At 43.8% G+C, this 13,845-nt stretch overlaps 1 protein-coding gene across 2 annotated transcripts in view; it reads left to right on the plus strand.

Annotated features, from left to right (window-relative positions):
- Window positions 1-11,533, plus strand: part of tbl1xr1a (TBL1X/Y related 1a) — a 48,385-nt gene extending 36,852 nt beyond the window's left edge. For both annotated transcript variants that reach the window (XM_048252349.1, XM_048252350.1), the window contains 14 exons: window positions 1,322-1,424; window positions 1,717-1,862; window positions 2,347-2,566; window positions 3,511-3,643; window positions 3,949-4,090; window positions 4,310-4,373; window positions 4,565-4,662; window positions 4,779-4,839; window positions 5,233-5,354; window positions 5,700-5,774; window positions 5,953-6,080; window positions 6,400-6,565; window positions 8,288-8,389; window positions 8,960-11,533. In XM_048252349.1, coding sequence (XP_048108306.1) covers window positions 1,367-1,424; window positions 1,717-1,862; window positions 2,347-2,566; window positions 3,511-3,643; window positions 3,949-4,090; window positions 4,310-4,373; window positions 4,565-4,662; window positions 4,779-4,839; window positions 5,233-5,354; window positions 5,700-5,774; window positions 5,953-6,080; window positions 6,400-6,565; window positions 8,288-8,389; window positions 8,960-8,986 — 1,542 coding nt within the window. In that variant the 5' untranslated portion in view covers window positions 1,322-1,366 and the 3' untranslated portion in view covers window positions 8,987-11,533. The remainder of the gene's footprint in view (window positions 1-1,321; window positions 1,425-1,716; window positions 1,863-2,346; window positions 2,567-3,510; window positions 3,644-3,948; window positions 4,091-4,309; window positions 4,374-4,564; window positions 4,663-4,778; window positions 4,840-5,232; window positions 5,355-5,699; window positions 5,775-5,952; window positions 6,081-6,399; window positions 6,566-8,287; window positions 8,390-8,959) is intronic.
- The last annotated feature ends 2,312 nt before the right edge of the window (window positions 11,534-13,845 follow it).

A 13,845-nucleotide genomic window follows, 5' to 3' on the forward strand; every position in this document is an offset into this window, starting at 1 on the left:
AGAAGCACACGCTGCAAATGCACTCTGCAGGAAGAGAAAACAGTGTTTCACCACTACAGCTGTGTCCTCTCTCCTCTCGAAATAGAACAAAACCTCATCGCTTAGATACAGCCATGAAAAAGAAATGAATGTCTCTGGCGCTCAACCTCGCTCCGGAGTCTCTGAGGCAGAAACATTTGTTACATTCACTTGCAATCGCAGCGCTTATTCATTGCATGCAGATCTCGTAACCCACCACAACATAAATCAAGCAGTAAATAGTAGATTGTAGAACGCGTGAAGAGTAAATAGTTGAGACATGTAGCCTGTTTTAGCCCAATGCTTTAATGACTATCTGCTCTCAGTGTCCCTTCCCCCACCACCAAACCTTTTTTACACGACATCAATGAACAGCTACACAACCTGTAATTCAATTGGGCTTCACAAAAATGACCCTTTGCAGCTGGCATGTTGCATCTCATTAAGACTGTTCCTCCCAGTCGATATTATGCAATGTTTTGACGAGGATAGTGTCTTATGGTTTTGAGTTATGTGAAGGATTGGACTCCGAAGGACAGGACAGTATCTTTGTTTGAATGACACCTGAATGTACACACCTGTGTTGTGTACTATAGATTTGCCTTGACCCACATAGCCTGTAAATGGCGAGGTGACACCGTCCACTTTTGTCCCTTTCTTGCTGTTATAGTTACACATGATCGTTTCTGGTCTGCAAGCTCTGAGTGGCTTGACAGACTGAAGACATTTTCTTGTAGTCTTTGGAAACCTTTTATCAAGTGTGAGTGAAGTGAAGAATGTAGCTCCAAGCAGTCTCCATTGAACATATAAAGACACACACAAACACTCACTCACATGCCATACCACCACAGCTGCAGGTGACTAAGGCCACTCGAAGAGATTCTGGTGCAACAGCGCCACCGGTGTGGGGTGGCCAACGGTGGTACAACAGCTTGTTATTGGTTGAATAAAGAAGAGGAGCCTTGGTTGTCCACTTTTAACCTCGGGTGCTGTGAAGAGGGCCTGTGTCCCTCCTGGCAGCCAGAGCCGCTGCCCCTGCCTGAACTCGGCTGCCGGGAGCGGAACACTCGCTGCACAACCAATGAGTTTCTAAATGTCGAAAGCCACTAGAGAAGACCGTGCATAGACTCACAATTTAGCTACTGCCAGGTGTTAGGCCTACAGTTATTTCCTTACAACCTCTCTCTCTCTCTCTCTCTCTCTCTCTCTCTCTCTCTCTCACACACACTCTCCCCCTCTCCCTCTCTGGATGTGTGCTTATGTCTTGCTCTCTCTCTCCTCCCCTCCCCCCTCTGTGTCTCAGGCCTGTGTCCTGTGTGCTGACCTCATGGTGTAAGCAGGTGTAAAGATGAGCATAAGCAGCGATGAGGTCAACTTCCTGGTGTACAGATACCTGCAGGAGTCAGGTAAGCCGATCTCTCACTCATGCTCGTGTGTAAAATGTAAGTGTGTGTATTTATGTATGCGTATGTCAGTTCACTTGCTTTTTTCGCCTGTATCTGTTTATGTGTGTGTGTGTGTGTGTGTGTGTGTGTGTGTGTGTGCCGTGTGTGTGTGTGTGTGTGTGTGTGTGTGTGTGTGTGTGTGTGTGTGTGTGTGTGTGCGCGCGCGCGTTTGCGTTTGCGTTTGCGTTTGCGTGTCCACAGCACAAGTTTGTGTTTGTACTGATCTGAGTGTGTGTTTCCCCTCCCCCACTAGGGTTTTCCCACTCGGCCTTCACATTTGGCATAGAGAGCCACATCAGCCAGTCCAACATCAATGGAGCGCTAGTGCCCCCTGCTGCCCTCATCTCCATCATCCAGAAGGGCCTGCAGTATGTGGAGGCAGAAGTCAGCATCAATGAGGTGTGTGGGAAACAGAGCCACTCACATACACAGCCATGCAAATTAAATCCCCATCGGCCCACATGTCAGCTCCGTTAAACATTTCTCAGAAATATCTTGGTTTTCGTACTTTATGAGGTCGTTAGGAAGTCATTTTCTATCTTATCTCATAAATTGTTGTTTTGTTGTTTATTGTTGGTAATTAAAATCGCTTCGCCGTAATTATTGTCAATAGTTGGTAATTAGCAATAATTTGTCTTTTACTGAAGTATAGCACTTTATTAATTATTCATTAATACGAACAAATACCTTAGATCTGATTTTTAATACAGGTAGAGGGCAGCTCTGGTTTGTGTTGGTACAGGGATAAGTATGCAGAGAGATTTGGTCAGTGAGGTCCTTGTGCGTCTAGCAGAAGGAATTCCACCTCCAGACATGCAGATAGGGCAGGGGCGCACATTGGGGGTACAGATTGGGGCCTGACGTCTGACTCGGCTCGCTGCAGGACGGCACGCTGTTCGATGGCCGGCCGATCGAGTCGCTGTCGCTGATCGACGCGGTGATGCCCGACGTGGTGCAGACGCGCCAGCAGGCTTACCGGGACAAGCTGGCCCAGCAGCAGGCCGCCGCCACGCCCGCGCAACCCACCACCAACATGCAGGCCAACGCCAAGAACGGAGAGAACACGGCCAACGGCGAGGAGAACGGAGCGCACACCCTAGCCAGTAAGTCTGGGAGGCCAGGACTCCTGCTGGGCTGCTGGCCAGAGCGTAGGCAACAGATAGGCAATCACAGGTGGAGTGCACATGATGCACATGTACAGTACGCTTGTTGTGGACATCTGGTAGTAATGTAACATTTTCAGATCAAGAGGTCTTAAGTTGATATTTCTGTCACCAAAATGCTGAGTAATTGTTCAGTAGTGATGTGTCTGTATTCTGTATTGTGCTGAGTAAGGGATAAGTAGTAGAAAGCCATGAATTTACACACTGTATACTTTATCCTTATGAGAATAAATGCATTTAAATGTTTTTCTGATATGAAAATATATATGTTATTATCATGAAAATAGGTTAGGATTTAGGATTGTTAATAGGATGATTTAAACAATAGTTGCCTTACAGTATTGTAGAAGACATTGTCTTGGAAAGACACATGTTGTTAAAAAAAGGTCCTAGAAATCAACATTCAGGTATAAAATCTGTTTTCTTGTGGTAAAGACAAACAAATATATCTTATTACATGGCAATCCATTTAGTAGGCAGTCTATTCATCCATTATGTAGTGCACACTGTATACCCTGGCAAATGCCTGCTAATTGCATTTAGATGGCTAAATATAAAGATCCATGTATATTGAGATTTTTAGATAAGGTTAGTGGCTAAATGCTGGTACTTACAGTATGTGCAGCTGAATAAGGAGCACACTGAAATAAGATGTTGGTGTGGAGGTGACGGCAGGCTAATAGTATGTTGTGTGAATGTGTTGTCACGTGGGCTTTTCTAGGGCAGTGCTTGCTGTGACCACTGATGCAGACAGACTGCTGTATTAAAGTGTGCTGTCCTTACATGGCCTCTCACTGTGTGTTTTTTCCCTTCTGTGTGTGTGTGTGTGTGTGTGTGTGTGTGTGTGTGTGTGTGTGTGTGTGTGTGTGTGGATGTCAACCCAGATAATCATGCTGATATGATGGAAGTGGATGGGGATGTGGAGATCCCTCAGAACAAGGCCATGGTGCTGCGTGGTCACGAGTCCGAAGTGTTCATCTGCGCCTGGAACCCCGTCAGCGACTTGCTGGCCTCAGGGTGAGGAGCAACCCCCCACTACCCCAGCTCCACCCTCTGTCTCCATCCTCTCTGCCTCCGACACCTCTCCAGGGAACAGTCTTTGCCCATTTCACTTTCTCTCCCCTCCCTCCCCCTCCTCTGCTCGTGTTTATTTTTAGCATCAGTGCTGAGAGGATATTGCACTTTTATTCTGCCTTCCTCTGTTGTATTTCATTTCTGATGCTGGTCTTCAGTTATTGGATGCTTGAAGGTGTGTTTTGCTGACTTCCTCTTTTTCTCCCCCCCCCCCCCTCTCTCTCTCTCTCTCCCTTGTCCTTGTGCAGGTCTGGGGACTCGACGGCGCGCATCTGGAACCTGAGTGAGAACAGCACCAGTAGCTCCACTCAGCTGGTGCTGCGCCACTGCATACGGGAGGGCGGCCAGGACGTGCCCAGCAACAAAGACGTCACGTCGTTAGACTGGAACGTAAGTCCATCTGCCTCTTCACCTCTCCATCTGCCCTCCCGCTCCCTTTCCAAATGAATATCGATGGCTCACTATTGTCAGAGGAATACCTCTGACTTTTGTTCAGCAAGGTGACTACTGAAGCCGCGTGAATTCTGATAGAACTGAAGAGCATGGCCAGTGCAATGCAAAGGCAGTGTTTTGATTCAAAATGAAATGCCTCTCATCTCTCTCTGACAGAGTGAGGGTACACTACTAGCAACTGGCTCCTATGATGGATTTGCAAGGATATGGACAAAAGATGGTGAGACACATTTTTTTTCCCTCCATTCTGTTTAATCCTCTGTCGTGAAGGCTGGTATGTTTTGTCGTGAAGGCTGGTATGTTTTGTCGTGGAAGCTGGTATGTTTTGTCGTGAAGGCTGGTATGTTTTCTAAAGAAGAGTACACACTCCTCCCTGCTCCTCATATGGCCTGCCCTCTCACTCTGTCCCAGGTAACCTCGCCAGTACTTTAGGTCAACACAAAGGTCCTATTTTTGCATTGAAGTGGAACAAGAAAGGAAACTTCATCCTTAGCGCGGGAGTTGATAAAGTAAGAGTTCTGATCTTCCATTGTTTCACATTTGTTCTGTTTTTGACTGTTGGCTCTTGATTTGAATGAAATGATATGGTTTCCTTATTCATATTGTGTGCTGTACCCCCCTCTAGACTACAATCATCTGGGACGCCCATACAGGGGAAGCCAAGCAGCAGTTCCCTTTCCATTCAGGTAGACCCTCATCCCCTCACTCCCACTGCGTTACTCATACGCTTATGGTATCAAAACAACTCACCATGCGGTATACATACACCATGCGGTATACATGCACCATGCGGTATACATGCACCATGCGGTATACATACACCATGCGGTATACATGCACCATGCGGTATACATGCGCAATAGCTCACATAGAAATGTTATTACAGACGCTGTAATCTCAGCCAGTGTTTGTGCAAGTTATAGGCCTAATGCACATTGAAGATTCCTGTTTAGATCATTTGCACGGTTGGCTTGCTGAGGCTACCCTGAGCACTTGGCAGTGCTGTGCTGCCTCTCTGGCCTGTCTGCGGTGGTAATCTAAATGTGGCCCTCCACCTGCTCTCTCCTCTCCCTCCACAGCGCCTGCCCTGGACGTGGACTGGCAGAGCAACAACACGTTCGCCTCCTGCAGCACGGACATGTGCATCCACGTCTGCAAGCTTGGACAGGACAGGCCCATCAAGACATTCCAAGGACACACAGTAAGTCCTGTCCCCAAGCAAAAAATGCTAGCCTAGGTCTAATACTGTGTGTGTATGAGTGTGTGTGTGTGTGTGTGTGTGTGTGTGTGTGTGTGTGTGTGTGTGTGTGTGTGTGTGTGTGTGTGTGTGTGTCAGCTTGTGAGTATCTGTTTACCATTGTGTGTGTGCGCCATGTTACAGTAGGACTGTGTGTGTTTGTGTGTGTGTGTGTGTTGGCATGTGTGTGAAGTGTACTAAAATGGATTTGTGGTGTGCGTGCGTGTGTGTCTGGCAGCCTCGTAGTAGGAGTGTGTCTGTGCTCTTGCCAGCTCTGCTCATCCCTCTCCCTGCTTCCCTCCTTTCCAGAATGAAGTAAATGCAATCAAATGGGATCCAACTGGCAATCTGCTGGCATCGTGTTCAGACGACATGACCTTAAAGGTTAGATTCACACTTTAATGGGGTTTGTTTGTGTTTTATAGCTTGATAGCAACCAGCTAATTTTTGAATATAGAGAATATGGGAATTCTGAGCTGGATTTTGTTGCTCAAAAATGTAATACTCGTTTCCTATTTGGGTTTTCTGGCATTGATGTGAACTTGTTTCCCATTCTCCCCAGATTTGGAGTATGAAACAAGATACCTGTGTCCATGACTTACAAGCTCACAGCAAAGAGATCTACACTATCAAGTGGAGTCCAACAGGCCCTGGCACCAACAACCCCAATGCCAATCTAATGCTCGCCAGGTATGTTTTAATCAATCATGCTTCAGTCTGGAGTTCCATTCCCTTCCAAGATTCCATTTCAGACTCCACTCAGTTCGTGGTGATGCCATAAAATACATTGCATAGCTTCATCTCCTGTTACACACATCACAATAACGACATTACATAATAAACTTGGACAGTGCTAATTATTGGCAATTCACATACTTAAACAAGAGACTTTGTAACACACTACAGCTGTAACAAAGCTGATTGTTAGAGAGAATTGAGCGCATTCCATGTCCAGTTCTTGAGACCCAGCTCTGTCTGACCGTGTCCCTGTCCCTGTGTGTATGGGCAGTGCGTCGTTCGACTCGACTGTGCGGCTCTGGGACGTGGACAGAGGGATCTGCATCCACACGCTAACCAAACACCAGGAGCCCGTCTACAGTGTGGCCTTCAGCCCAGACGGCAGACACCTGGCCAGTGGCTCCTTCGACAAGTGTGTTCATATCTGGAACACACAGGTAAGATCACCAGCAGAGCGTGGCTAGCCAGCATTAGCTTCTGCCATCTGGAGTAGACCAAGCTATTGCTCTTTTTTGTTTAAAGGTGCTCTAAGCGATGCTGGGTAATGTCACTTCTGTTGACTTTCAAACAAAACAGAGAGCTAGCTCACTACTTCCTCCCCCTCCCTCCCGTTCTGCTCCCGTGCAATTGAAACTCTCCTAAATGTGCATCTGATCTGTGATTTGCTGGAACATTTTGTTATGTTTTTATGGGCTAGGTTTGCCCAGGTTGTTTTTGGAGCCTGGGCTGTCCACAGAGATCACGTTTTTTTACAGTGTATTGAGGACAAAAGAAAGCTAGCAGTTGGTTAGGTGATGTTTGCAGCAGAGTTTCCGTTGTCCGGTAATTACCGGACATTGGCCGGAAAAAAAATGAAATGTCCGACAAAATTAAATCTCTCCGGTCAAATTGTCCGATTGAAATTGGCTAATAATCCCGTCCCCCTAACGCAATCTGAATTTGAGAATAAGCCTTAAAATGTAAGTCTATATTAAAGCAATACGTCCTCTGGCTATGTTTTTAAATGTACCGTTTGAAAGCTATTAAACAACACGCATAGCCTATGCTGCATTTCAAATAGGAAGCGCATGCTTAAAACGTCCATGTTAAACAATAAACAAATGAGTGAGGCGGTTCAAACATGGCCAGGCCCAGGCAGACTAGCCTTAAAAGTTTTTTCAGAGGCCAGACGCGATGGATGATGATAAATTGGTAACGTCTGAAGCCTCAGATGTCCGGTCAACCTCACCACCACCAGAAGTGTCGGGCGTATCTGTCGGAATCATGATGTTGGAAGTGGAGTTGCGGGGTTGCGGCCGCTCCAAGACACTGTCATTCTCCGTGTACACTGGACATGCAACTGTGTTCTGTACCCAAAGCGTACAGTAGGCCTATGCTTTCTCTGTCTATGATCTGCAGGGTTAGGGCCTCCTCGACGAGGAGATTGCTGGTCCGTGGACAATTTCCGGCACATAAACGGTATAAGAAAAATAAACTAAACATTTCCCAGAATAGGAAACATTTCTTAATTTATTGTTATCAAATAAAGAGGCATAGCCTTAGGGGGTAGTGGTGTGAGCGCTCATTTTTGTGTTTGCGCATCTGTGCAAGTTAAACAGTGGAACCACTGGAGATAACGTGGGTAGCAGCAACAAACAACGTAGCCTTTTTAAAACAATGAACGAAGCGGACTCTTGCTGCATGAAAACATACATACTGGCTAGATCTTGTTAGGCATGTTTACGTAAGTTAGGCTAATGAACATGTTGCATTCTATTCAGCCTGATTATGTCATTCTTTAAGTTACATAGCCTGTCTCCAGTTTTCCTCAACTTGACTAATTAAGAAGCGATAATAGGATATTTGACCGGCATATCATCAAAATACAATTTATTTACAAATAAATACCATACTTGACAGTGACACACTGTACATTCTGCTATCACAAAAGGCAAAAAGAAAAAGAAATGTCAGAACTAATGACATGTATCCCTAAAACGAAACCTCTGCCGGGCACCATTTTTTTCTAGCGGAAACTCTGGTTTGCAGCAAGTGACATAAAAATGTTTTAGCCTAAAAAACGCGTAGCATCGCTTAGAGCACCTTTAAAAGTGCATCATCTTTAAACTGATCCAACAGATTTGTACTGAACACTGTTGTATGCTGTCTTGTGTCTACAGACTGGTGCTTTAGTCCATAGCTACAGGGGAACAGGGGGCATCTTTGAAGTATGCTGGAATGCAGCAGGAGACAAAGTGGGTGCAAGTGCGTCGGATGGATCCGTAAGTAGTTTTACTATTTACCTTTTTAATAATGACTGGTGGAGTGCCTAGAGCAGGTGTTCACCTCTCCAATAAGACACCAACACATAACACATCTCCAGTATACTGTAACACAGCTGCTACTCCCCTCCCCTTACGCAAACACACACATTCACTGTGCACTGCCATATTGGTTAGGTCCAAGTGTGTTTTACTTTGAATCAGATAAACTGTTGTAAAGATATGTGATGAACACAGATATACAGAAATTTCTTGCTGTATAGGTACCGGTATTTATATTTTTTTATCAGTACATACTGCACATATAAGCACAATATACTGTATTATAAACACATTAACATGAGATGACAAAGTACATGTAAAATGACACAGTGTATTAAATATTGACATCATGATCATGGTACAGTATAAAAGTAGAAATATTGTATGACATGCCAGTCCAATAAATGTATGTGTAAACCCACAGTGAGGGCTCGGCTCTCTCCTACACAGTCTATGCATTTCTCCTTTTACTGTAACACACTAATGAACTCCAGACTGTTCTGATGACGTCCTCTCTTTCTCCTGCAGGTTTGTGTATTAGATCTGCGGAAATAGCGCTGCTTGTTGGAAGCCATGGACCGACTATGAATGTGTACATAGCCAAAATGACTGTCCCTGCCCCATGTACTGCTACAGTCCCTGTTGAACCATGGCCAGCCACTACAAAAATAAACAAACAACAAGCACCCTGACCCTGCAGACGAAGAGGAAAACGATGTGATTCCAACCAGAGACATGAAAGGGACTTTTGTGAGACAAATGGAGGACTAAACATTAAAAAGAAGAAAAAAAAGGACCCATATATGTACCAAAATTTGGAAGATATTTTACTATTCGTTCTTCAAAAAACAATCTCATCAAAATAAAAGAAAGGATTTTAATCTTTGTTGGTAGTTCAGTTTTGCGTGTGCAGACATATGGGCTTCCCCATGCGGAGGCAAGCGTTTGGTTTCCCTATTACAGCAGAACAGTTCTTTCGATCCCAGCTGCATGACATGGAACACTCATCTTTCTACATTTCTTTCTAAATTGCTTCTGTTTGATTTTTTTTAAAACCCAGAATACAGTTATTTAAAAAAAAAAATGCAAGCAAGTCGTTGGTACTGTACATTTTGTGGTTCAATAACAGTATGGGGACTTCAAGAAAAATCTGTTTTATTTTTTCTTTAGTCTTCAGGTGTAGTTTTTAATGCTATGATTTAACTGATACCTAAATGCAGTAGTTTTTTTTCCCAAAGGAGACATTGATTCTGCTGAATTGAGATGACTATAATATGGACACACACATGTAAAGGATGCTTTATGCATCAAATTGCTTTAAAACCATCTGTTATGATGGTTAGTTTGTGCACTATTGATGGAGCAACAAACATGGTAGTACTTTCTGGACAAGGCCAACTGCTGTAGCTGTGTTTTGAAAGTTTCCTTTAGTAGTTAGATGAGCCGACACAGTAATATTACCCTGACTGACAAGACAGGCTGAGATGCTTCATCCACTGTCCTCGCTCTGTTCTACTGGGCAAACAAGTCCATGGAACACACACACACACACACACACACACACAACACACACACACAAGAAGACAGGGAGAAAAGACTTGCTTTAAGTTTCAGCTCGTATAAAGTAATGTCTGCTAACGCCTCTGCTTGGTGTTCAGTGAAACCTCTTAATGACATGGGTAACCTGGCTACTCTGTCCCATGAGTTTCAAAGTGGATCTCTTTTAATTGTGTGCAAATGGATGCAGGTTTGAATCAGGCCTGGATGTCTCACTCATGTGATTTGGATTGTACTACTTCTCCTCTGGGCTCCCCCAGTGCTTCTCCCCCTTCTCAGCACAATCACCCTCAGGCTTAACCTTCTCTCACACTCTCGTAGTCACACTCCAAAACTAGGTCTGTGTCTACGTATTCTCATTTCTCACTCTCAGTCTGTTCCTGCAGGAGCCCCTTCTCCTGAGAGGTGGGTCTTCAGCAGACAGGAACTCCTCAGTTTTTTTTTCTAAATCAGCAAGCTTGAAGCAAGTCAGGGTGTTAGGCTAGAAATGTACACAATATTTTGCCATATGGATACATGTCATAACTGTAACTGTACTGCAGCCTGTGCAATGTCACCAGTAGTCTAAGTTGACCGGAAGTCACACACCTTGCACCACATAAGTAGGGTGTGAACGATTTTAAGTCTTGCTCGTCATCTGCATTCAGTATACAACTATGAAACAAGTGAGGGATCACATGTCCCCACTGTCAGTGTTTGCATCATTCACATGCCATATAGAAATTCTGTTTCCAGTCTAAGGTGGACACACTTGTCAGTCTCTCGGTCTCAGTAAAGTTTGATCAGTCGGGAGCTGTACTTGCTTTCTTGTCAGAAAGGGATGGAGTGTTGGTGTCGGGAGTCACCGCGGAATGTGATGTAACTTCTCAGCGTGTCTCAAAAAGCCAGCCACATGATGCGTGTCCTCCGTCAAAGGCCTCATTGTCTCCCATTCTAAGCCTTATATGTTTCTGTTGTTTTTACTATGTCACTAGATGTGTAACCTTGCATTTTATACAGAGGCATAGTCAGTTCTAATTCTGTATAAAACAGAGTCTACCCAGAGGTAATTGTGACCATCAGAACACTATTTATTATAGGCTTTTGGAGGTGGCCGGGTCTTTTAGGTTGGCTTTAAAAAACAAAAAGGAAAAAAAATCTGCTGTCCCAATGTCTGCTTGCCCACATTTTCTCGTCCTCATTCGTCTCACAAGCTGAAATTCCAATCATATTCTTACTCTGTGTGTCCCCCTGGACGTTTTGTACTCTTTTAAAAACTTTTTTGTAATTCATATTTCTTTGTAGCTTAAAATAATAAGACTTTAAAAAAAGGAGGTAAAAAAACATGATTAATGAAGATAACCTGGACCATGTACAGTCTACGCCACCGTCTGATCGCCTGGGTTATACACGACCTCGTCAGCGCTCACTCCCTCTTTATTTCCCCAAGAGTTTCTTTTCTCCTTTCTTTGGTTGCAGATCCTCCCCATGCATTGCATCGATCTGTTGTAATTTGAATCAGATCTGATTAAAAAAAAGTCCAGAATAAAATATATTTTGATATTATATCTGTGTCTGTCATGATTTTGCCTTAGCATATCTAGGTAAGTATTCAGCATTGTGTCCAGATACCTATTTATATTTATTTATTTATTTATTAATTATTTATTTATTTATTTATGTATTTATTTATTTATTTATATTTGGGGGCAGCCGTGGCCTACTGGTTAGCGCTTCAGACTTGTAACCGGAGGGTTGCCGGTTCGAACCCCGACCAGTAGGCACGGCTGAAGTGCCCTTGAGCAAGGCACCTAACCCCTCACTGCTCCCCGAGCGCCGCTGTTGTTGCAGGCAGCTCACTGCGCTGGGATTAGTGTGTGCTTCACCTCACTGTGTGTTCACTGTGTGCTGTGTGTGTTTCACTAATTCACGGATTGGGATAAATGCAGAGACCAAATTTCCCTCACGGGATCAAAAGAGTATATATACTTATACTTATACTTATTTTAGAGTGCATGTATACATGCTGAGGTAAGTGCATGGGCTGTTTTATTCAGAATTCTCAGAAAGACGTTAGATAGGGTTCATGGTACTGTAAGTATAGAAGCTGTCATTAGATTATTTGTGCTGTAAAAATCTTAGGTTATTTAGTCAGATCTAAGTTGACCATAATTTGTGAGTGTCAGACAAAAAAGATTTAAAAATAGCTTGTCATATATTTCTGGAACACAGTGAACGGCTGACAAACTGTTTTATTCACTTTAAACATGGACAAATGATTTATTAATTAATACAATACAGCAGGTAAGCAGACATAGATATCCAGATTTGTAAAGTACTGTACATCTGAAAGTTATACTCTTGTCAGCATGTCATTAAAAAATAAATATGTGGCAAAGTAGAAAATACACAATATTGTCATGCTTCATAAACAAGTACATTCCTATATAATCTGTGTATATAGAAAAATATAGGTATCCTACAACATATCCTTTAAATAATGAATTAGTAGGCCTAGTAATGCTCATTATATATTGTTTATTATACACTATTATCTAAACAATTTTTTGATGAAAAATGTGATGATTTAGCTCCAGTACTTTGACACTCACACATTTCAATTCATATCATTCTGGTTTCTCATTGCTACATTTGAGATCCAAATGTGTTGTCTCCCTCTTGTTTGAGCTCCCCTAGAGAAGGAGAGTGTGTAATAATCCTGTCATATTCATGATTATCTAAAGCAAAGCTTGCAAGATGAGCAAATATCTTTCCTTGAAGTACATTTACAAGGATACAAGGAAGTTTATTGTCACATGCATATAGTTACTGGAAGTAAGAAATGCAGTGAAATTATGTCTGGTGTCAGCCTATTTGTGCATTAATGGGGGATTGGGTTGGGGGGGGGCACCAACAAGGAGCACCCAAGAGCAACAGGGGCAAGGAAAAACTCCCTTACCAAGGAAGAAACCTTGGGCAGATCCATGGCTCAAGGGGCTAACCCAACTGCCAGGGGTCTTGGTGTGTGTGTTGGGGGGATGACAGGGGAGATGGGATAGTGTGCTGTGTATGTGGGGAGAGGGCAGTGTGCAATATGTGTGTTGGAGAAAGCTTCCTCATGAGACAATGTGCTGTGTATTAGGGGCAGTGTGCTGTAAGTATGTTGGGGATGTGTGTTGGAGAAGCTTCCTGATGAAATAATGTGCTGTGTATGTAGGGGGGGCAGGGACTTACTATTGCAAGCAGAGTACTGTATGTAATACAGTGTAATGTATGTGAGTGATGACAGTGAAGATGTGTGTGTGGGCGGGAGGGGAGTGGAGCAGTGACTGTGTGTGTGTGTGTAGTGTGTGTGTGGGTAGGTGGGGGCAGTGTGCTGTAAGTATGTAGAGGATGTGTGTTGGAGAAGATCCTGAAGACAATGTGCTGTGTATGTGGGGGGGGTGTGCAGCAAGTATGTAGAGGAGGCTTACTGTAGCAAGCAGTGTGCTGTATGTATGTGAAGTGATGACAGTGATGATGTAAGTGTGTGTGTTGGGGATGGGGGTGGGGGGGGGGGGGGGGGGGCAGAAAGGCTAGGCAATCAAGGACATTTTAAAGTTGCCATGGTAATAATAGCTCTTCTGCAATCACAGTTGTCTTTTCATTGCTTCACTGTCTCTAGTGCACATGAGTAATGGACATGACATCACAGTATAGACATCCATTACCCAAGTAAACTAATTCATGTTGCTTAATGTCATTATGCTAGCTCAATGAGAAACAATTGGGTTTTGATTTGATTGAATATAACCAGACAGCCATCGTCATCTGTTAAGTAGACAATGAATGGTGAAAAAGCTCTCTGTGTCCTTATGCTGCACCGATATTCCCCTTTC

The sequence above is a fragment of the Alosa alosa genome, chromosome 9, assembly GCF_017589495.1.
Source record: "Alosa alosa isolate M-15738 ecotype Scorff River chromosome 9, AALO_Geno_1.1, whole genome shotgun sequence".
Taxonomy (NCBI): domain Eukaryota; kingdom Metazoa; phylum Chordata; class Actinopteri; order Clupeiformes; family Clupeidae; genus Alosa; species Alosa alosa.